This window comes from Castanea sativa, chromosome 5, assembly GCF_040712315.1.
Source record: "Castanea sativa cultivar Marrone di Chiusa Pesio chromosome 5, ASM4071231v1".
Taxonomy (NCBI): domain Eukaryota; kingdom Viridiplantae; phylum Streptophyta; class Magnoliopsida; order Fagales; family Fagaceae; genus Castanea; species Castanea sativa.
Genome location: NC_134017.1, coordinates 81,703,398 through 81,727,108, shown reverse-complemented (window position 1 = coordinate 81,727,108; position 23,711 = coordinate 81,703,398). Strand labels below are relative to the sequence as shown.

Sequence of the window (23,711 nt, the reverse complement as noted above, 5' to 3'; positions counted from 1 at the left end):
AAAGGCATGACCTGATAACAATAAACACCCCATTCAGTAATAAATGTTGTTTTCTCCATATCTTCTGGTGCCATCAAAATTTGATTATATCCTGAAAAACCGTCCATGAATGAGAATAAGGCATGCCCAGCTGTAGCATCGACCAACATGTCTATATGTGGCAAAGGGAAGTCATCTTTTGGACTAGCCTTATTTAAGTCTCGATAATCAACACACATTCGAACCCTTCCATCCTTCTTAGCAACCGGTACGATGTTGGCCAACCAATTTGAGTATTCTATTACTCTTAGAAAGCCCGCTTTTACTTGCTTCTCAATTTCCTCTTTTACTTGCACACTCCATTTTGAATTCATTCTCCTTAGCTTTTGTTTGATTGGTTTGGCATTAGGGAGTAAGGGGAGGTGATGCTGAACAATATTTGGATCTAGTCCAGGCATGTCCTCATAGGACCAAGCAAAAACATCCAAGTAAGATTCCAACAACTCAATTAATTCAGATCTTTCACTTTGGGACAAGGAAGTCCCTATTTGGATTTCTTTAGATTGCTCTTTTGTCCCTAAGTCAATTGTCTCAGTGTCCTCCATGATGGGTTGTGCTCGATTTTCATGGGATTCTATAGTACGAGTAAGTTCATGAGGTGGTTGGTCTAACATCGACTCATCATCTGAATCTAAAGAATCTGACTCATCCTAGTTGCAAACAAAAATACCCGGTGGGTCCATACACGTGTTAGGATTTAAAAGCACATTATCACAACACACAAACGAGTACTCTGAAACATTCATTTCATTAACTTGAGAAACAGATACATCAAAAGCAACAGACTCAGTATTCGAGATAGGCTCAGAAGCCACAACAGACTTAACACATGTAGCAAAAGCATCTCTACCAACATTGGTGACAAGTACAGAATCATTAGACATCAAAACAGGGAAAGGTTCAAAGGACTCCAAGGCATTCTCCTCAGCTACGACACCTTGAGCTTCATGCACCAAATCATGACCAAAATCACAGGCCTCAAACTCCCCTGAAGAAATCATCATCAAATCCAAAGTGATGTCCTTCTCTTTTTCTGAAACCAAAGGCCCTAGAGTCATGTCATCCACCTCACATTGGTAGTCATCAATAGCAAAGGCCCCATTCATAAACTCAGATTCATCAGTAACAAAATCAGGGAAGTGCAAAGATAAAATACTGCTACTACTAGAGCACCGAGATATATGAGTAGTGACTGAGGACTTCTGAGCAACGAGAACTCGTGAAGAACTTCCAATGTGGTTAGTGGAACCAAGCTCAGAAGCCAATGTATCACTACCTCCAACATCAGATACATGTAGCTCTCCAAACAAAGTCTCAAAACCAGGTACAATCTCTCCAATGATCTCATCAACCCAAACTTGAGATGGCGGAGAGTGTGCTAGATGGGTTTTTGACTTAGTAAAATAGTCCATGAGAGAGCCTCAAATTAGAGCCATCGGATAATCAAAAGGTATGCCCAAATGCCTTGCAAGGATTCGACCTCGATGTATGGCACTCACCCTAGCCCAATCTTCCTCTTTTGGAACATAACCTAGGCCAAAAACAGGATTTGGCTCAATATCCTCAACAAACTTTGACACTCCCTGTTGACGTCTACCCAATCCAAAACCAGGCATAAATCGCATATCCCGCATAATCTCTGATATGACCAAATTACTATGCGAATTGAACGGCAAAGGCAAGTAGTCCCTCATATGATTAGATAGCTCAATAGTTTGCACTTGCTCGAAATGGAAGCCACTCAACATAGGATCGGAGTCACTATGCTTAATCTCCAATATTGGCTCATCAAGTGGGAAGGGATCTGGAACAGCATCTATAGTGATGATATCCTTCCCATGCCTATATCTCAACTTTTGGTGGAGGGATGACGGAAGAACATTCCATGCATGAATGAATGGTCGCCCTAAAAGAAGGTTAAAGGAAGGCTGGACCTCCAAAATTTGGAAAAGAGTTGGGAATGTGACAGGTCCCAGCTGTATTCCTAACTCAAGAGTCCCAACGACTTTTCTGCTTGTGTTATCATAAGCTCTGACCACTTGGGAAGATTCACCGAAATCAGCTTTCCCAAATCCAAGGGCAACTACAGTAACTAGTGGACAGACGTTCAAAGCTGACCATTATCAACAAGCACTGAGGGGATCCGCCTAGATGCACAACTAACAACAATCATCAAAGGCCGATTATGGTTCAGGCCTTCAGGAGTAAGGTCAACATCTGAGAATGATAAAACTGTGGACCGGTCAGCTGTAAGCAAGTGAACAACCTCATCAGGAGAGGCAGATGTAGGCACAGGAATCTGAGTCAAAGCTTTTACCAAAGCATCCCGATGGGCAGTAGATGAAGCTAAAAGTCCCCATACTGACACATTAGATTGCGTCCTCTTCAACTGCTTAATAACCTCATTATCCTCCTCTATAATCTCTGCATGAGTCTTTTCTTTATCATTCGACAAATTTGATAGATGCACTACCCGACCACTACGAGTTACCAAGCCAACGTTCCAAAAGTTTGTGCTTTCCATAGATCCATACTGGTCAACATGCAAAAAGTTGTTCACACCTGAAGATAAGAGGAAAGGACCTGACTTAGTAGGGCTAGGGGTGAGGACAAAAGGTGTACCTTGTGTATACTCAGGAGAGAGGAAATAAGGCTCAACATCAAGGGAGCTATGCATGACATGGTCAATGGGTAGTTGGGGAGGTTGGGATGACTATGTGTTTGGTATGAGGGTTATAGGTCTAGGTTTCTGTGTGTCCCATAACATCATTTGGATGGAGGATTCAAGTGGGTCATCTAGGTCGATGAGGTTAAGGTTGGCTGGAGGTGGTGTAGCTATATGTGAAGGTAAAGGGTTGGTGGTCACATTAGGGGGCGGCTCAAGGACAATGACTCTCTTCCTCAACAAATCTTCAATTGCATTGCGAAGAGTAAAGCAATCATCAGTAAGATGCCCAGCGGATTGGTGGTAAGAACAATATTGGTTGAGCCTAAAGTTTGGAGGCAGAGGATTTGGCAACTGTTTAGGAGGAAGCGGTGTGATTTTTCTGGAAGCCAAAAGCTTTTCAAAAGCACAAGTGAGAGACATCCCTAAGTTTGTAAATACACGTGGTGCTCTATCCTGTGGAGGTCGTGAATTAAAAGGTACTGGAGTCTGAATGGCATGGACATGTGGTTGGGAGGTTCAAGGACACCAAAAGGCAGGTTGGGGGTATTGAGGATGAACATGACTATATTGGGTAGGTGTAGGCGGGTGATAGGCAGATTGATTAGGCCTATAATGAGCAGACCGGTGCCCCTTTGGGTGTGAGTAGGCTGGGCTAGTAGGCCCCCACTGCTGAGTCTCAACAACATTAACCTCGGGTTGCCTAGCAAAACCACTTGCCTGTCTTTTCCCTTTCTGATCATTCAAAGTAGACTCTGACCATAGTCCCCTAGAAAATCCCTCCTCAACATCAATACCAGCTTGGACTAAAGCCCGAAAATCAGGATAGCTATTCCCAACCATTTGCCTGGCAAACTGGGGTCTCAAGTTCCGTAAAATCATCTGAATCTGTTCTTGCTCTTTAGGTCTATCAACCATCTGAGCTACCTTAGCTCTCCACCGGCTAATATAGGCACTAACAGTTTCCCCATCCTCTTGTTTTGTGGTCTCCAATTCTCTTCGTGACAAGTCAACATCATTGTTAAAAGAGTACTGTGAGAGAAACTCATGCATCAAATCATCCCACGTTCTCAACCTAGATGGACTAATAGAATAATACCACCGTTGGGCAGCCCCAGTCAAAGAAAGAGGAAAAAGCTTAACAAGCAACTGTTCATCCAACTGTTTGGAACTCATCAAACTTCGGTATAGCCTTAAATGAATCTTTGGAGAACCTATCCCATTATATTTCTCCATGTCAGGCATCTTAAACTTAGGCGGCAACTTAGTTGCAATCTCTGACCCAGAGTCTTCCACGTCAAATAAGAAATCATCCATTCCTCTAAACTTCTTCAAATACCCTTCAAGTTTCACAAATCTCGCATCATGTTCAGTGAACTTAGAGTCAACTACAGGAGACGAAGCCATAGGACTCGGGATAGCAACAATATGATCAAAAGCAACGGGCTGAATGGGGACTCCTTGATTCACTTGTGGGGCCAAAACGAAAGGCATGGCATCAGGAGGTGGTTGTTGCACATGCTCAGGTGGGGGTACAGGAACATATGGTGGGGGTTGAGGTGCAGGTTGTGGATCGTTAGGAGGGAGCTGTCATTTTCATTCACTGTTGTCTCCATGTTCTCAACTCGTACCAGCAAATTTGCCAACATCTTCTGAATATCCGTCAGAGTTACTGAAGCATTACCCTCTTCTGCCATATCTAACAAATGCGAAAAGACCACCAACCCGAACAAAGAACCTTGCTTCCACTATTGCCAAACCTCTTCACTAATTCACCAACAACTGATCCCAAATTTCCAAGCTTTACTGAAGATTTAGTATTGACCCCTGAAAGAATGACTCGAATTAAATTTGGACTTTTGTCTTAAAGCGACAAGGAAGTCTTGGCTCATAAGAAGGCATTTCCAAAGGTCATAAATACATCCACATCATTCATGTATAATATGGACGTACCCATGCATGTGGGAATGTTCAATCAAAGGGCCAAGACCGAAATGACAAACGCATTTGACTTGGTTGTGGATGCAAGATATTTAGGCCAAATGATGAGTGGTTTTGAAAAATATTTTTTTAAAAGGAATGTCTAGCTAAGGATTTGCCTTATCATTCATCCAAAAATAATACCAAACCATATATATGTGTATTTTAGTAAAACGTTGAAAAGGCAAACTCTTAACCATGGCGTGAAGCATGGTTCATCCAAATTTAACTTGAATTACTTGCACCCACTTTGGCGTTTGATTTTTAAATCGAAGTCATTTGTTCAGGGGAGCCCCAAGATGATCCGAATGCATCCAAGATAAAAACTTATCGAGTACACCATAAAACTGAGAGCATCCATCTTAGCGAAATTCCGAAAAAGTAAAACCATGTGCTGAATACCAAATGTGATCCAAACAACCGTGGAGAAATCATTTAATGTAAAACTCTGAGAAGACAAGCTGTGCCGAAGAACAGAGAATGTTGATGAACTTCTGGAGCTTCACATTTTCTGCTGCGCAACAATGCACCCACGTGACGGCAGGCACCCTAACCATGGTTCTAAGTCCATTCTTAAAGGATAAGGTAGGCTCTAAAGGTGGGTAAAAGGTGTCCCCGCATACAGTGTTTACACACCTTCTGCGCACCTCCAAGGAGGTGTGGGTGGCGTCCACACGACAAGTCCGGATCCACTTCCGGGATCAAGATGCTACCTGGCCAACCCAAGGAAGTTCTTATGTTTCAGGTTACCTGCTGGTTTAACGCACCTTATGACTCCCCATACATTCAAGCATATCGTTCTAGGGTGCTCAGTGTGTGAGGTAGGTGCATTCCCCCATCCTGTCAAACCATAAAAATAATAATATATAAAAGAAAAGGCTGCAACCAAGAAATAGGGCTCGTAAACATCCGTGTCATAGGAAGGGCTATATAGGTCTTCTCAAAAGGTGATTTAAGAAAGCGCTCTCCAAAAAACGATAAAAGAACCTCCACATTGCGTAACAAATGTACTTCTTTTATATCAAAGGTCCGTCTTTCAAATCTCCATGGTACAACTATATAGCCCAAGCTAATGACAAGGTTCCAAACAACCATCTTGCCGAGAAACAAACAAATTATACAATCAAGGCCTCAACCCGGCCACTTAATTTAATTACAACCCGAATATGTAATACATAGACATTGAAATGTTACATCAAAGCCCAAAGGATCGAATTACATAATGCGACCAAGCTTGGTTGTTTGGAACCATGGGGATATGAACGAGCCCACAAACGCATGCAAGAAAGAAAAAAAAAAATCACACGAGCGGAGAAATAAACATACTACCAGAATGTATCACTGGATCTCAAATGGTAAGCTTGGTCGAAATGCAAACATGAGTACACGCAAAGACCGTGATCCGGCCAATCCGATATCAATGAATTACAAAAGAGACAACCATTACAAGGAAAATTGAATTACATTGAATCTTGTTACATGGAAGGGGTCGACCAAGTTGCTACCATTCGTAATGCCAATGATACAAACTAGCCACACATGCAATCACACAAGCGCGAAAATCCACCATGCCATTACTCTCACGTGCATGCGCACAACCATCATAAGATTAACACATATTTAAAGAAGACAAAAGTAGCCAACATGTAAATGTATATGATAAAGCAAGACAATTCAAGCAAATCACAGTATTTTCAGTTTAAAGATTGCACGTGAGAGTTGCGCCCATCAAACAATTAATTAAAAATAAACAAAATTGCCCCTACTCATGTTCGAGTTTGACCCTCTTAACTAGTCCCCAGCGGAGTCACCAGTTTGTGGACACGGCCACGTGACGCTTCTCGGGAATGGTTTTTTTTTTTTTTAAAGAAAAAGAAAAAGTTTGATTTTTGGAGTATTTTTTACTACTAAGAAAATCATGAGTCTAAAAAAAAAGTTGAGGAGTCGCCACTTGTTTTATTATTTTTTTTTGCAAGGGAAAACAAAACAAGAAATAAAAACCCTTTCTTTTTTATTTGGTTGACTCAATGGATAAGGAAAACGGTCTACGTCCACCAAGGACAAGTTCGGGGGTCAAATTACGCCGTGGGAAGGTATGAGGCACCCACGTATGCCCGATATGTCTACCGGCCTCTACTAAATAAGTAAGGACTATTTGATGTTTGATTAATTGTTCAATGGGTACAATATTATTAACCAAATTCATTACACCAAATCAAGCGAGTAGTTGATTTCATGGCATGGTGGCCTAGAGCTAGATCATAACACAAGATAACGATAAATAAAATAAAGAGCGGCAAATTAATAACAAAACAAAATGACGACCAAGAAATTAACAAGCATGTTAAGAAATTGACATAACAACTACTAAAAAAAAAAAAAAGCATGTGTAAGCTTAAACTCTTCCAAGATATGATGTGACTAATATGAGAACATTTCATTTTAAGAGACTAAAAGGGTTGTAATCTTTTTAAAGAAAAAAGTGAGGGCTTAATCAGATTGGCTTGTAATTTGGCCTGGCTTTTCAAAAAAAAAAAAAGTTTTTTTCTTATTTTTTTCTTGTGAAAACCGAAACCATGGTCTTGGTAAAAAAAAAAATGCATATTTTTGTTTTTTGTTTGTGGGATCCGGAACATGGAGTTGTTTTTGATTTGAAGTAAAAAAAAAAAAATATATATATATATATATATTTATTTTGTTTGTGAAAATCGGAATCAAACATTTGTTTTTTGACTTGAAGTAAAATAAAAGTATATTTTCTTATATTTTGTTTGTAGAAACCGAAATAGTGGGGTTTGTTGGGAAGAGCATGGGTCTAGGCAAAGGGGAGCTACGGTGAGAGAAAAAAAAAGAAAAAGAAAAAGAAAACAGTGGGAGTTGTTGGGAAGAACATGGGTCTAGGTGACTAGGGGAGCTACGGTGAGAGAAAAAAGAAAAAGAAAAGAACCTATGTCAAGCCATCAATGCATGGTCCCTTCTAAGAAATCACATGCTTTAAGCCCACCCTTTCACTTTAGCTTTCTTTTATTACATCGCATCTCTACTATTTGTTCAAGGCAGCCAAGATTCAAATTTTAACTTTCAGACTGAAGAGGGAAAAAAACCAGCAAAGCAAACAAACTTTATGCCCACCCTTTCACTTTAGCTTTCTTTTATTACAACCAAGCTTCAAACTTTGACATTCAGACAGAAAAGAAAATACCCAACAAAGCAAAGCAAAGCAAACAAGCTTCAAACAACTGAAATGCAAGAATAAAGAGTGGGAAGGTTGAAGACATACCCAACACCCTTGGACGGGTTTGACGGTGACTTCATTGAGATGAATGGCGGCGACAACGGCGTTCTCTGATGGATGGTCCCTCTACCACGGGACGCTCCACCGGCGACGGTTGACGGAGAGGTGCTGAAAAAAAAAAAAATTGTGTACAGTGGGATTTGTCCCCCCTCACGACCAAATTTTCCCTCAAGAAATCTCAATCTCTCAATGTTTTTTGTGTTTTTTGAAAGCTTTTTTTTTTTTTTTTGAAGAATAGAATCAAAGAGGTGTGATGAAAATGAGTTTTTTTTTTTTTTGAAATCCGGAGGAAAAAATGGGTCTATCCTCTTTTTAGAATCCGGTGGAAAACCTAGGTCTCCTTGTTTTCCTCTCTATTTTTTTACTCTCTGATCCTCCCCCCCTTTTTTCTTTTTTTTGGCCTTATATCATCTACTCCTCTCTGTTTTTTTTTTCAAAATTTCAAAATCCACCACCTGCTCTCACTGGAACAGTGGTATGACAGCCAGGACAAAAAATTTCCAGAGGAGGGTATGCCGGACCTATGTGGGAGGTGTCTGTCCTGTGTACCCTCTCACCATTTTGTTGTGTTTTTTGTCCTTTTCTTTTTCCCCCTAAAGCTGGGTTTATACCAATATATTTTGAAATAAAATGCAATTTTTTTAACGTTAAATTAACAGAGAGGGAGATTAAGACACAAAACTTGATTTTTTTATTTTATTTTTATATAACTTTCAAAAATTATGGATTTTGTGAAAAAAAAAAAGGAAAAAGAGAGAGGCATGCATGAATTAAAATAAAAAATGGTTGGTTCAAATGCACTTAAAATAAAGAATTGACAGTTAAAACTAAGAATAAACAAATATAGGAGTTAAAAAAGGTAAAAAAATAAAATAAAGATGTGCCAAATATGAGAGAGAATAAGGAGTTATACATACTATTTAATTAGTTCATCATTGGGGAGACGCATGCGCAAAGATATGCATTATAATTGAGGAACGAAATAGGGTGTCTACACCGAACCATTTGAGCCCCACTATCCTGAGTTGACTCTAGAAAATCTTTCTCCCTCACCATGCTGATGAGAATTCTCTGCCCTTTCGCTGCTATGAGTACTCATATGCCTTTCAGAACGAGTATGCATTGCAGAAACATCTCTTGTATCTCCTTCAGCACCTTCTGTTGTTTTGAAACCATGGAAGTCAGGTTGTTAACCTCACCTCCCAATCTACCCACACGATCCTCAGCCATATCCGGCTCTGATACGAAGCTAATATGACCCCCGCCTCGGCCGCGTGTTGCACCTCTTTTCCCACGTGGGGCTATGGTTAGATTGAGGAAATTCTGGAAATTAACAGAAAAGAAGAAGGATAAATTTCTGGTTATGCTTAGAGGGATAACCGGGACCTCCTTAACAAGCAAAAGCTTGATTGTTTTAGTGAAATATTCAGATGTTTTCTTATTAATAAACGTAGACTATAAATAGCCTCCAACTGAGCATACAATGCATTCCTAATGATAAAGATAAAATAACATCAAGTCCTATCTTATTTCCAACTTCTATCTCTGTTGGACACACCCAAGCAGAGTCCTTATTCGAAAAGCAACTCTATAAACATAAATAAGATAACCATTATTAACTCCTAAACAAATCATAAACAATCAGATAACTTCAACAAGATAGAACCAATCTTGTGCAATAGATAACAGTCATCTAGAGCAGCCAAGAGATAGTAACAACTATGCTGCATAATTTGATCTGCTGTATAATCTGAACTGTGCTGCACAATCTGATCTGAGCTGCTGTCCAAATTTACTTCAACAAGCTGGTTCATAACAACGTGCCTTCTTTTGACCCCCCCCCCACGTATGCACTATGGATTTGATCGCAACATATCACTACTATTTTTCTTTTATTTATTTGTTTATAATTTGGTAATTAAGGAAAGACAAATTTAAACCCCAACTGTTTTTATTAAAAATATTTAAAAATTAAAAATAAACCTCAAGGCTCACTTTTCATTTTTTCTTTGGCCCTATGTAGTGGCCAATGACTCTAAAGCTACCCTACGTACGCACCATTCCAGGTTTAGCAAATGGCATGCATAAAGACATGTTATAAGCAGAACCACTGAGCCACAGGAGTTTTGCAAAAGAACTACAACCACATGAAGCTATATGGTTGTGGAGCAATCTTGTTCAAAATATGAATAATTATTGGATCCTCCATTGCGATTTTTATTCCTTATTCAAAGTACACTAAACAGTATATATCAAGAAAGTCAATACCGTACTGGAGGCTGTACCGGTTTGGCCACCGATACGATATATTTCGGATATCGGTCAATACCGGTGTACCGTTTCGGGTTTACTGCTATTTTATATATTTAATACACACACACACACACACACACACACACACACAAAATCTCTATTTACCATAAAACATTACCTCAAAAATCTCTGTTTACCATAAAACATTACTTCAATTTTTCATTACATATAAAGAAAAAAAAAACACAATAAAATTAAAAAAAAAAAAAAAACTTAATTGTTCATTGCATACAATGAAAACAAATAATATCAGAAGTGTTTAGGGTGCGGCTTGGGTAGTGTTTAGGGTTAGATTAGGACTTGAAATTACCATCCTGCCCTTAAAAAACTACCACAATTACACACAAAAAAAAAAAAAAAACACAGCATTTTGTACGGGCGGTACGGTATTCATTTACCGGATGGTATGGCCAAAATTCGCTCGTACGGCTGGTACGCGGCCGGTATGGCCTGTATTTTTTCGGTACGAAATAAGAGTATACCTGTATCGGTGCACTAGTCGATACGGTACGGTATCAATAATACTAGTATATGTTATGTACGTATGAGCCTTTTTAGTGGGTCTGGTATTAACTTATATATTTAATTTTTTTTATTCAAAACTTTTTTTTTAATATACAAGATAAAATTTCTATTATAGCCTAATCTAAGTGTATATGTGTGTGAAGCTCCCTCCTGGAGACTTGAACTCCGGCCTTTATCCAAAACTTTTTTTTTTTTTAATATACAAGATAGAATTTTTATTATAGCCTAATCTAAGTGTATATCTGTGTGAAGCTCCCTCCTGGAGACTTGAACCCAGACCCTTGCCCCCTACACCCCACAATCACTTATACTTATAGAGTGACCACACACTTTTGTTAAAAGTATGTTAAAATATATTTATATATTTTTTAAATAAAATTTTAAGAAGCTATCCGCTGGACCTACCAAAAACCGCTAGATGTGCAAAATGCTATCCAAACTTATACATAATAAAACTGAACAAAAACACTAATGCCAAATACACTCGCCCTTGGGTGTCATCATCATTGTTATCGTTATTATCCATTGATGCTAGCTACTATTTTTGTTCTTATAGGTTGACCCGGTCCCTAAAGTCCTCGCTATTGGCCTCCCTGATCAACTAAATGAGTGACCAAATTGACCATATCCAGAACCCCACTACCGACCTAAAAATAAGTCTATATGTACATAGATATGGAAGTGTCACTCATTGTCATTGGTTTGCGATCGATTGCCGATTGGTTCACGCTCTAGTTATTTAAGATAAAAAATGGGAAGCCCACTATATATAGTGGGTTTGGTAGGTGGAGAATTGAAATTAGAAGAGATGCTGTGACTGTTAATACCAAAATGAGTAATAGCTACCATAATCAAATTAAAAAAGATTGGCCCAGAGAGGAAAATAAATCGTTTAAACTGAACTAACTGATTCCACTTATTCGGTAGCACTCATCACGATCGTATGGTGACTTCAATGCTTAAATAAAATAACTGAGATTCTCTGTATGGTGAACTAATATACCCGATTCTGGTGGTGCATTTTAGGTCTATTAAATCTAATAAATTCTTCAGACAGATAACCCATGATTATTACTTACTTTCCAGAATTTTTATAGGAGTATAACTTATTAGATCTTTTTCTTATTTAATTACCAGGTCTTGTTTTCTGTTGTATTTCCTTAATTTAATTAAAGTCGTTTAGTTGTATTTGGGACTACTTGTTACTTTGGTTAGTCCTTTAGACCAAGATAAATTGTAGTCCTGGGGGAATTCCCCTTTGAACTTAATAAATTGTAGTTTACATTACATGCCAAGAGAGAGAGTTTAGGAGCTATATGATTGCAAATGTTAGTTTCAAATGTACATGTACGGGGTTTGAGAATGATACTTTTTGATACTAAGACTTCATTGTTTTTGGTATTGTTATTGTGGGTGGTACTGGTATCTAAGACATATATACTCCCAAGACTCTACATAGGTATTGAGTAAAATTATTCTTTTCAGTTTATCTGGTTTAGCTACAGGGAAAATATGTGTGTAAGGAATATTAGGTCGGCTATAAAAGTGAGACCATATTAACAAAGTTAATCAATTGTTGTTAGTCTTAATTTGACTCTTTGTTACTTTTGATTTTTAAAAGGGAAAAAAAATATTTATTACTTTTGTTAAAAAAATAAAAAAGAAAGATAACAATGTGAACCGTGTTGAGTTAATTTATAGAATGAAACAATGACAATCATTACCTTACAAAACAATGTGGACTCATGTTCTCCGCGCAAGAAAGATTCAATGGTGTGATAGTAACGACAAATATTACCTGAGGAAAGATATACATGCTGATGGAATTGGTTAATAGTGGTAGTCATTTTGGTTTTATTTAAAAATCAATGAGTTATAATAATAATAATACCATGAGGATTAACCCCACAAAGTTCAAAATATTAGATTTGGTTGGTGTAATGTAAGATTTTTGTAACATTACATTGTTATAGGAATATACAATTACATTTTTTGGTTTATTAATTATATCCCATCATAATCATTATAATTTTACAATGAATTTCCACAAATAACCTTTTAAATAACTTAACAAAATTTTATATTTAAACAAAAAAAAAAACCATAAAATTACTGAACAAGTTTTTAATCACTTTCCCCCACTTTCTCACCAACCACATAACTCAATCCTCCAAAAAGAAATAAAAAATAAAAACTCTTCACTTTCTTGCACAATCTCACTACCCAAACAACTCAAATTCATACCAAAAAAAAAAAAAATTTAAATAAGCCATTTCTTTCACTTTCTTACAATCCAAATGGAAGGATATATAAAAAAAATTCTCCCTTCACCCCTCTCTCTTTCTTCATGCCCAAACCTTAGCAACCCTCTCTTCTCCCAAACAAAATTCCAAGCCACTACCATCACAGTGACTCCGAACTAGAACAACAAACTCGTCTATGAAACCCCAACAATAACAAAGTGTAGGCAGAGGCGGAGTTAGGAATTTTTTTTTGGAAGGCCCAAGTTGCAATATTAATATATTTATCAAGACAACCCTCCACACATATATACACATGTTTTTTTATTATATACACACACTTTTTTATTTGATAAGTTATATATATACACACACCAAAAAAAAAAAAACTTAGTATTTTTAATTACAATTATGTTTGATGGCGATCTTTCAAAAAATAAATTTCATTTTTACTATTTTTGTAGTGAAATTCTTAAAAAATTTCATTTTTTTTATACAAATTATAAATTTTATATTAAAGTAAGTAAAAAAATCTTTCAATTGAACTAACAAAATTTTCAAAAACATAAAAGACCTAATACTTGGAGGAAAAAGTTAAGCTCCAAACATATTTGAAACTATCCTGCTCTAACCCATTATGTTACAACTAAAGAAATATTTCATGTGTAGTTTTAGAGACAATAATTTTTAATGAGTCAATGACTTATTAATTGCCACATAATGGGTTGAAAAAGATATAGATTTAAATATGTTTGGTGCCAAACTTTATTAAATATTTAACAGATATAAGAACACATGTTACAATAAAAAATAGAATTCTGAAAAATAATATTATGTCTCTATAGCTATTAAACCAATTTTTTAAGAGCATCATTGGACTAAATTAAATATTTGGAAAAGTCAACTCTTATTTTTGTAGACTAAATTTTAAAAATATTAAAATAATTATATACTAAAAAAAATCAAAAATTTATTATTTATTTATTGAGTATTGTAGCATTGTAGATCTTTTTACATATATTTGAGAAGAGAATTTTACAGGATCATTTGGGACATATAAAATAACACACCAAAAGAGGGATAGATAGCTAGCCCCTCTCATTTTCGTCTCTCACCCAACGAAATGGAATCAATGTGATTCGCACTATATAGTATATATCCATTTCCTGTCCAATCAAAGAGGTTGTTGTCCTGTGTACGGTGATATCAATTTTGGTTAAACACGTGTCGTAGGTGAGGCGAGTTATTATTACGTGTTGAAAACAAAAATGAAAATGCACTCTTTCACAAGGTCTTCGTCTTCCTCTTCCTATCCCTCTTTCTTGCCTTAAAGAACATGTGAAACAACTTGAAAAAAATATAATAAGGAGGTGTTTGAGAGAGTAGTTTAAATTATGTTGTTTGATGTTTTTGATATACATGTGGGTGAAAAAATGTGTGAAAAAATGTGTACTGTTATTTAAAATACGTGGAAATATGTTTAAACTAATTTGTCAAACACTCTCTAATTGTTCGTGATAGGCCAGGCAATATCCTCGTCCAGAAGAGGAGATAGGAGACAAGGGTAACATCAGTCTTCGTCCAATATAGTATCCATCGGATGAAAAAAAGGTCATTCACTCATAATAAATGGCGAAGCGTTACATAACAGTAATGAGACTTCGTATCGTTGGAGAAACAAAGATCTTATCATTAACACTTCACAGAGACGTTACAGTACCACATTGAAACTACTATTAAAACACCTCCAACGGCTAGGAGGAGGAAGCAAGTGTATATATACTAGCATCCCAGGACTTGAGGAGGTACTGATTTTCTAACTAATATACCCTCATATTTTGGTATTGAGCCTTCTTTTCTCTCCTAGCTATCTGACTTTACCATCGGAAGTTTTGTAGCAAGCACCACACCGGTGATCTATATTCCTTCCATTCTTCATTTACTCTTGTGAGACTTTTGGCAGTTTTGGATGGCTCTCATTCTGGACGATCATTTTGACTGACGATCTCAACATCATCAGCTCACTTTTCCAAAAATATGTTCACTAATTAATTACCTCACTTCTAATTTCTTAAGCACTTTGTTTGTTTCTTAATTATACCCATACTTTCTTAACCAATGAACGATTATCGAGAAGTTTTTATCCTTCAATCTCTAAATTAATATTTTATAATATCTAAATTTATTGATATATTAAATAAGTACACCTTTTTTATTTAAATTTTATGCCTGAACATAACATATGATTTTTAATATAAAACTATTCTTGGTTTTGTAAACTCTAAGCGTGATTTTATTTTAATCATTATAGTTTGATATTTAAGATAAGATTTCTTTATTTGTACATTTGTTTCATAAATATAAATTTTTACTAGAAAATATGCACATGGATATAAAGTTTCTTTTAAAAGAGAGAGAGATATATAGAATAATAGAATAATAATTATTAGCAGTTTTGAATCTCAACATGCAAGAAGAATGAATTTTAATGAAAAAATACATTATGATATTAAAAAATTTATATAACAAATAAAGAAAAAGTTAACCAATACCCTAAAAATATTGTTTTAAGAAATATTTGTAGAAACTTTGTATGTGAAAAGAAAAACAATTGCTTTTTCTCCCTATAATTATACTTCAGGTTGTAATGGTCGAACAAATTATAGATCTTGAAAACAATGCATGGCGTCATTTGTTCATAAATCATACTAGACGTTTCTTTTTGCCTGGCATAGACTATAGAACCTATAGACTACATGTATATAGACAATGGAAAAGGAATCGAAAAGTACATAAGTTTTTTCTTAAAAAAATAATAGGAAAAGACTTATCTATAACACGAGATAGATTTTTTTTTTTTTTTTTTTCTAATTTTATGGGCTATATAACACGAGATTTAGACTTTGAAAAACAGGCATTAATAATTATTTAGGAAAATAGTTTAAATTATTATAAATTTTATCTACATAATACTTATAAATTGATATAACAAAAATATAATGGTGTCACTTAAACAACATATATATAATAAATGAATTAATGTTTGAATAACTATTTTTATAATTAATGATACAATGATATATATATATATATATAAGGTTTATTTAGTAAAATTTGTAGTTTTAATAACATCACTCTTTATTTGTAATATTCTTAATTCCTATTATTTTGTATCTTTAAAAAAAATTCCTATTATTTTAATTAATCATAATGCTCTTTATATATCATAATATATGTGTATAGCACAAAAATTGCACCTTATCATTTTATCATATAACCATAGCAGCTGTTATCATTTTTGCTTGTTATAGACGGTAGACAATGGAAGGCGCATCGAAATTTCATTTATGAATTTAAAATTAGTAAATAAAGAAAAAGAAGAAGAATTGAAAGAGTTGAGAGAGTAGTCAATTAATATTATTAATGATAAAGAGATGGTGGGTTGGTACATTGATTTTTTTGTTTTTAAGTAATTACAAACAGTAGATAAAGATCACCATCATAATATAATCCAACAAAGTAAAAGATAAAGGTTGCGATCGAAGCGAACGATTGTCCACTCCCACTAGGCATTGAGCACACTTAGTTACATATATACATAAGTACGCATATGACTTCCAAGCTTCCATCACCACCGTTTGAAGCCATCCAAATTGAACAAAGCACGACAAAGAAATTAAATAGCACACCTTATCTTTTGTAGCACAGGAAAATTTAATTTAATTATATATAAGGCAAATTATTCTTTGTTGGGATGTTGGAGATAATCAAAAGTCAAGGGTCTAAAGAGATGAGCAGCTTCAGTCTCTATCAACTCCACTTGGCCTTTCAAGAGGTGCATGTACACAACCCAGTCACCGTTGCAGCTTGGACTTGGCATTGGCATCACATATCCTGAGTCACCTCCCCATGGAAAATGGTATGACCCAAATAATGGCTTGCCCCATCCAAAATCCACCTTTGACTCCGGGAACCTTTGCCCTGATGATACCACAAAAGCTGGTCCATCTTCACTCCCACTACAATATATCTTAGCCAACCCTGGCACTGGACGATGAGACTCCACCCAATCTATGAGCCCCAAGAAATGTTCCTTGGTCACTGCACCGTCCAAGAATTCATGAACTTCATTTGCCACATAACTCAATGGATTTTCATCAATCTCATTTACATCCTTGCCTCCATAAGGTATGGATAGCACATTTCCAAAGTAAGACCCCATGAGTGAAGCTTTGTCTATATCTCCATCACTAAACCTTGTCCTACCATCCACAACAATGCCCATTTTGGTTACCTTTTTGTCCACATTGTTAAGAATAGCATGTTTAGCAACCATCTTCCACAAGAAGGCACTAAAGGACTCCAGTTTAGTCCTCCTGCAACCATTGGTTGTGGTAGCAAGTGATTGGAGCAGGTTGAGTTGGTCAGCCTTAATGTAGTATATGCGGCTAATAAGATAATCATCACCAGGTTGTGGGTCTTTGGGTGGAGGCAACGAGGTCACTGGAACATACATGTCGTTCAAAGATGGATGAATTGAACCAGGGCGTCTAGGATTGAGTAAAGAACGACGAAAACATGGTACTGTAGAGATGGGTTTAGACTGAGCCATCTCAGCCCATGACACAAGAAATAGGTTGGCAGAGTAGGCGTCTGCAATTCTGTGGTCAAACGTACACGCCACAACCAACCCACCACACTTTAGCTCGGTTGCCTGCATATTCCAAATACAAAACCAAAAATATCAGTATTAGTATTATTTTTTTTACTACGTGCCTTGTCAAACATTTAATATTTGACTAATTCGTCCTCACCAAATTCATGTACTTCTTGCGTTTATTTGGACTGGTTACTGTTTTAATTTTGACAAAGTTATTGGGTTAGTACGCTATGACATTCGGTGTAAATTAATTAATATCAAAAGTAGCTAGCCTTTCTTTTTTAATTAATTTTATTCTTTTTTTCTCTGAAATTTGATTAATTTATGAAGTTTGTTAGTCCTACATGTATAACAGATTCCATTTTTTTATTACCAAAAAAGTAAAAAAATCCATTTTTTAACAGCTTGTTTTTCTAAGTAGTTAATAATAATAAACTCTAGCAATATCACGTGTGTGAAAATAATGCCTTACTTTTGACAAATTCAATTAAAGCGACTAAAAAAAAAAATATATTAACAACATCTTTCTACAACTTGTTTTTATAAATAGTTAATAATAATTAACTCTAGCAACGTGTGTGAAAATAATGCCTTACTTTTGACATATTCAATTAAAGCGACTAAAAACAAAAAATATTAACCGTGAAATTTAATTACTTTTTAAAAAATGAATAATATTAAATTTCATTTTTAACATAGTTCAATAACAATAATTATCTCATATATTAAATATGTGAATTTTTTTTTTTTTTTTTTTTGGTAGTATGTAGACTTTATAGTCACATGGAACCTACACATTACTAGGGACGATACATATATCCCACATATATGATATTTTCTTATCAATACAGTTTACCTCTTATTTTCTTCTATTATTGCTTGGCTCCATTATTTAGGGATTTTTCTTTCTTTCCTTTTGGTGGATCAAATTTAGATATAATTTTGAATTATGGAAAGAGAAAAGCAAGTGGACAAAATACGATGGTATTGAATGTTAAGTTTTCCATACAAGCCAGGACCATTAGAAAATAAAACAATTTATGAGTTATTGTTCAATATCACGAACCATATAATTTAATTTTCACCCTAAAAAAAAATTAATTTTAATTAAAAAACTGAAAAAAAAATAGAACACATAAGAATATCCGTACGATCAAATTATTGATGCGGCAAATTAAGGTGCGGCAGCCGGTATGGTTTAAAAACTGAGGCAGACCGAAACTACGAATATCCGTACGATCAAAGTTTCAAAACCAGCAGTTTGGCATTTGAAGAAGCCAAAAAGTAAAACGCATCTTTTTCATATAAGTTTCTTGTGTGGGGACGGTACGTCAAACTTTTTCATATAAGTTTCATGTAAACATAAATTCTTTTGAAAATTCTTCTACTATTAAATACATGCAATCATGCGAGAGTGAGAGTAATACTACTTTACTTCAATAAAAGTAGTTTTAATTAAGATAAAATCTATTCTTGGTTTTGATCTATTTATTTATAAATAGATAATCATAAATAAAATTTTAAAAAAAAGGCATAATGTTTCTTTCAAAGTAATTTCAAAAACTATTCTCATTTCTTATTATTTCAGATTTTAAGTTCATCGAAAAATACTCTGCTGGCTATCAAAATTGGATTGTTTGCATGTAAAATTATGTGGCTAGATAGCATCTTCCAAAAAAAAGTTTCCAGGATTTTCTCCCTTTAAAGGGTTCGTTTGAGATGTATAATGCTATAATGTTATAGGGACGTTTCATATGCTAAGATAATTTTCGATCTAACAGGAACCTAAGATACTACCGCTATGTGCGTGTGCGTGTCGGGTGTACGTGAATATATTGGGAATAAGAACCACGTGACGAACCTGGACAGCGAGAACACCATGCTTCTTCTTGGGCACAAGTTTGCCTTCAACGGTGGCATCAGGGTTATAGAAGTCGAGGTCTTTAAGCTCTGCCTCAGCAAAAGCTTCGACAAAGTCCACACCACGGTTATTGCAAAGAATCTCAGGTTCACCAATAGGATTTGACACCACCTCACCAGCAAAAGCATAGTATGTCACGAGAGCTTGGGCCAAGGCCTTCTTAAGAACCCCAACCATGGAGGGAAAATTATTAGAGAGGTCCTTTCCCAATAAGCTGTAACAGAAAAACACACCCACATCAACTGGGGGTAGAAGCAAGTCTAGGTTGGATAGTGGTAGCCAATGCTCTTGCAATGGCAGCGCTGCAGCCACAACCTCCCTCTTGCTCACTTTCACAATCAACTCTCCTCCTCCTCCTTCTGAACCCATGTTAATTTACAGAGAGAAATTAAGAGAGAGAGAGAGCAGTAAGAGACTATAAGAGAATAGTTTTGAAATATGGTTGATGGGGTTTGATAGGGGAGTGGATATATAGAGGATTAGAGGCCCCTGTGTGCGACTGTGTGTGAGACTTTACTTAATTAATCATTTAGTCAAGGTAGGCTATTGTAGAATAGAAATGTCTTACGCCCAGGAAAAAGCTATGCAGCCACAAGGCCAACTACCCAAAATCAATTTGCACATGCATCTTTTTTTTTTTTTTTTTTTTCTTTTTTTGGTAAACTTTTTTACATCCTGTCTTGTTAGAGTATTCAAATCCGTTATTTTCATACAATTTTATTTTATTATATCAAAAAATTACTTTATCAAAAAATTACTTTATCAATTATTTTATACTATTTTATAATATATCCAACATCTTAATTTTCATTTTCTTATTCTAGTCATTAAAATAATATATTTACACATTAAAATAATATAATGTTGTTACAGTACTGTGGGGAGTAAAAAGATCCTGATGGGAACGTGGGCCTTTTGGGCCGTGTTAAGGAAGGCCGACCTGACCCTGGGTTTAGAAGTTGTTAGTACTATGAGTCGGCCCATACGCCGAGGATCCGAGGATCCAGCCGAGGGTGAACTTACCCTCGGATGAGCACCGAAGAACTCGGGATTTCATAGTAAAGGTTAGGGGATGGCACAGTTAAGGCCAATGGTTAAAAGGGGGGAACCCTAGAACGCCCCCGAAGCACCGGTGTTGAAGAAATGTCAAAGATAAAGGCTGCTACCTCCACATTAAAGACCCTGCACCTACCACCCTGGCCGCATTAATGAGGAAGTGACACTTGAACAGTGGAAGGGAAACTTCTAGTTACTGTTCAAAGGCACTAAGAAAAGAAATATCTAGGCTAAGGGAGGAATTGGGGCAACACGTGTACAAAGTATTAAAAAGAGGAGTATTTAAGGAGGAACCTAGAACAGAAATGGGAGGACTTTTTGTAATCTAAAAAAAGAAAACAGACAAGGAGAAAGATATAATATAAGAACAGCCCTTGGCTTACGTCCGAGGAGGCCAATTTGCAATATTCCTTGTTGTTTCCAATTATTTACAATCCTTAGTTTGTTATTTAACTCCCCCATACTTCTAACCTGAGTTTCAAGCCCACACTCTACAAATTCATATTGTTTAAGGCTCATTGGGCCTGGGCCCATAACTGTTCTTGGGGCCAGATGCAATTGTGCGCTTACAATTGGCGTCGTCTGTGGGAAACCTAGTCTAGAAGAGGTAGGGATATTATGGCAGGCTTAGGCTCTCACCATGCAGAGTCACAAGGATCACAGCCGGAAGATCATTTCGAACGTCTTGAACATCGTAGGGATCGTGAGGGAAGCGTCCATACAGAATACCCAGCGGCTAGCCATACTTATGGAGGGGGTAGCACTACCCGTGCTGAGGGTTCTAAATCCATGCAGAAGGAAATCGATCGTTTGAAGAGGAGCTTACGCCGCGCTAAACGTAAGGTTTCCCCGTCCTCGTCTAGTTCTTCCTCAGAGAAAGATAGGGGACCTGGCTACAGTTCAAGGTCATGTTCCCCCACCAGCGCAACATCCTCTGGTGAGGAGGACGACCAGCCAATCCGCAGACGTAAGAAGCTTCGTTCTAGGGGCTTAGGCAACGATACCATGAGTAGGGCGTTGCACCAACTCTCTAAATCTCCGTTTTCACGGAGGATTGAGAGGGGGAGGCTTCCCAGGAGGTTCACCCAGCCCACCTTTACTATCTATAATGGCCGGACTGATCTGGTGGAGCATGTAAGTCACTTCAACCAAAGGATGGCAGTGCACTCCCACAATGAGACTTTGATGTGTAAAGTCTTCCCCTCCAGCTTGGGACCTGTGGCTATGAGATGGTTTAACGGTCTCAAATCGGGATCTGTAGGGTCATTTGGGGAGCTAACTAGGGCATTTGCTTCGCGGTTCATTACGTGTAGCAGAGTCCCTCGGCCATTGGACTCGTTGCTATCCATGGTCATGAAGGAAGGGGAGACACTGAAAGCATACTCCGACAGATACTGGGAGATGTTTAATGAAATAGACGGCGACTTCGATGAGGTGACGCTTAATACCTTTAAGGTGGGCCTCCCTACTGATCACGACCTGAGAAAGTCTTTGACGAAAAAGCCCGTCCGCAGCGTACGCCGTCTTATGGATCGTATTGATGAATATAAAAGGGTAGAGGAAGACCAGCAGTAGGGGAAAGGAAAGGAGAAGGTTATCCCGCAGGAGAGAAGGGATTTCAGGTCGGATAGGTATCACAACAACAAGCCGAGGAGGGATTACTTCGGACAATCCGGCTCGGCAGCACCCCAGGCTGTAAATACTGTGTTCCGAGAACCAGTGCATCAGTTATTAGAAAAAGTTCGTAAAGAGCCCTTCTTCAGATGGCCCGGCAAAATGGCAGGAGACCCTGCGAGAAGAAATCAAAACATTTTCTGTCAGTACCATCAGGATGTGGGCCACACTACCGAGAACTGTCGGACCCTGTGGAACCATCTAGAACAGCTCGTCAATGAGGGAAAGTTAAAGCAGCACTTGTGTCAGCCCACGGGGCAGGTCAGTCAAGTTGGGTCAAACAACCAGAGGAACAGTTCATCTCGGCCAGCATTGGGAATAATTAATGTTATCTTCGCTGCACCTGGTAGGACCGGCTCAGGTCCCACTAGGGTGATGGCAGTTTCCCATCCGCAGGCCGAGGATGTGGGTAGCAGGCCGAAGAGATTAAAGGGCACTTTACCTGTCTTAGGTTTCTCCGAGGAGGATAAAGTAGGGACTATTCAGCCCCATGACGATGCTCTTGTGGTTACCCTCAGGATTGGGAACTATGATGTCAGAAGGGTGATGATAGATCAGGGCAGCGGTGCAGATATCATGTACCCTGATCTATTTAAAGGGCTAAAGTTGGAGTTGGAAGATCTAACCCCTTACGACTCTCCACTTATAAGCTTCGAAGGAAGGGCCGTTGTGCCGAAGGGACAGATCCGTTTACCCGTTCAATCCGGCACGGAAACGGTTGAGGTAGATTTCATTGTGGTTGATGCGTACTCTCCATATACAGCCATCCTCGCCAGGCCATGGCTGCACGCTTTGGGAGCTGTCTCCTCTACCTTACATGTTAAGGTGAAATTCCCCTCGGGGGAACATGTTGAGGAAATCCTCGGCAACCAGGTAGTGGCTAGGCAATGCATATCGGCTGCGGTGCTACGTCAGTCGGAAATTGAGTCATCAACTTTGCCCCTCCAGGAGTCATAGCAATTAACAGCTCCGGAGGCACCTGGAGCGATGACAGGAGACGAGGCTGTTTGTGAGGAGTTAGAGAAGTTTGTAATAGCAGATGATCCAGAGAGGTTCTTCCAAGTTGGTGTACTTTTGCCACACTTAGAGAAGATGGAGTTGTTAAAATTTCTGAAGGACAATTTAGATGTCTTTGCGTGGGACCCCTATGAGGCTCCGGGCGTAGATCCGAACTTTATTTGTCATCATTTAAATGCCAATCCTGCCATTGTTCCGAGGAGGCAGCCACCACGGCGGTCTTCTCGAGAACATTCTGAGGCTGTGAAGGAAGAGGTTCTTAAACTCAAAAGGGCGGGGGCTATCAAAGAAGTTTTTTACCCTGACTGGTTGGCTCATACTGTTGT

At 37.5% G+C, this 23,711-nt stretch overlaps 1 protein-coding gene across 1 annotated transcript; it reads right to left on the bottom strand.

Moving 5' to 3' along the window:
• Positions 1–16,443: 16,443 nt before the first annotated feature.
• LOC142637208 (coniferyl alcohol acyltransferase-like) lies at positions 16,444–20,077 on the bottom strand. The gene is made up of 2 exons (XM_075811494.1): positions 19,579–20,077; positions 16,444–17,771 (listed from the first exon to the last, which is right to left on the bottom strand). The coding sequence occupies exons 1-2, from the start codon at positions 20,005–20,007 to the stop codon at positions 16,797–16,799; spliced, it is 1,404 nt and encodes a 467-aa protein (XP_075667609.1). The 5' UTR covers positions 20,008–20,077; the 3' UTR covers positions 16,444–16,796.
• Positions 20,078–23,711: the final 3,634 nt, after the last annotated feature.

Bases quoted from the DNA above. Each gene is read 5' to 3' on its own strand.
- LOC142637208 (XM_075811494.1), bottom strand. From the start codon at position 20,007: ATGGGTTCAGAAGGAGGAGGAGGAGAGTTGATTGTGAAAGTGAGCAAG. The intron at 17,772-19,578 runs GTTCGTCACGTG...TGGAATATGCAG, and splicing joins ATGGTGTTCTCGCTGTCCAG to GCAACCGAGCTAAAGTGTGG.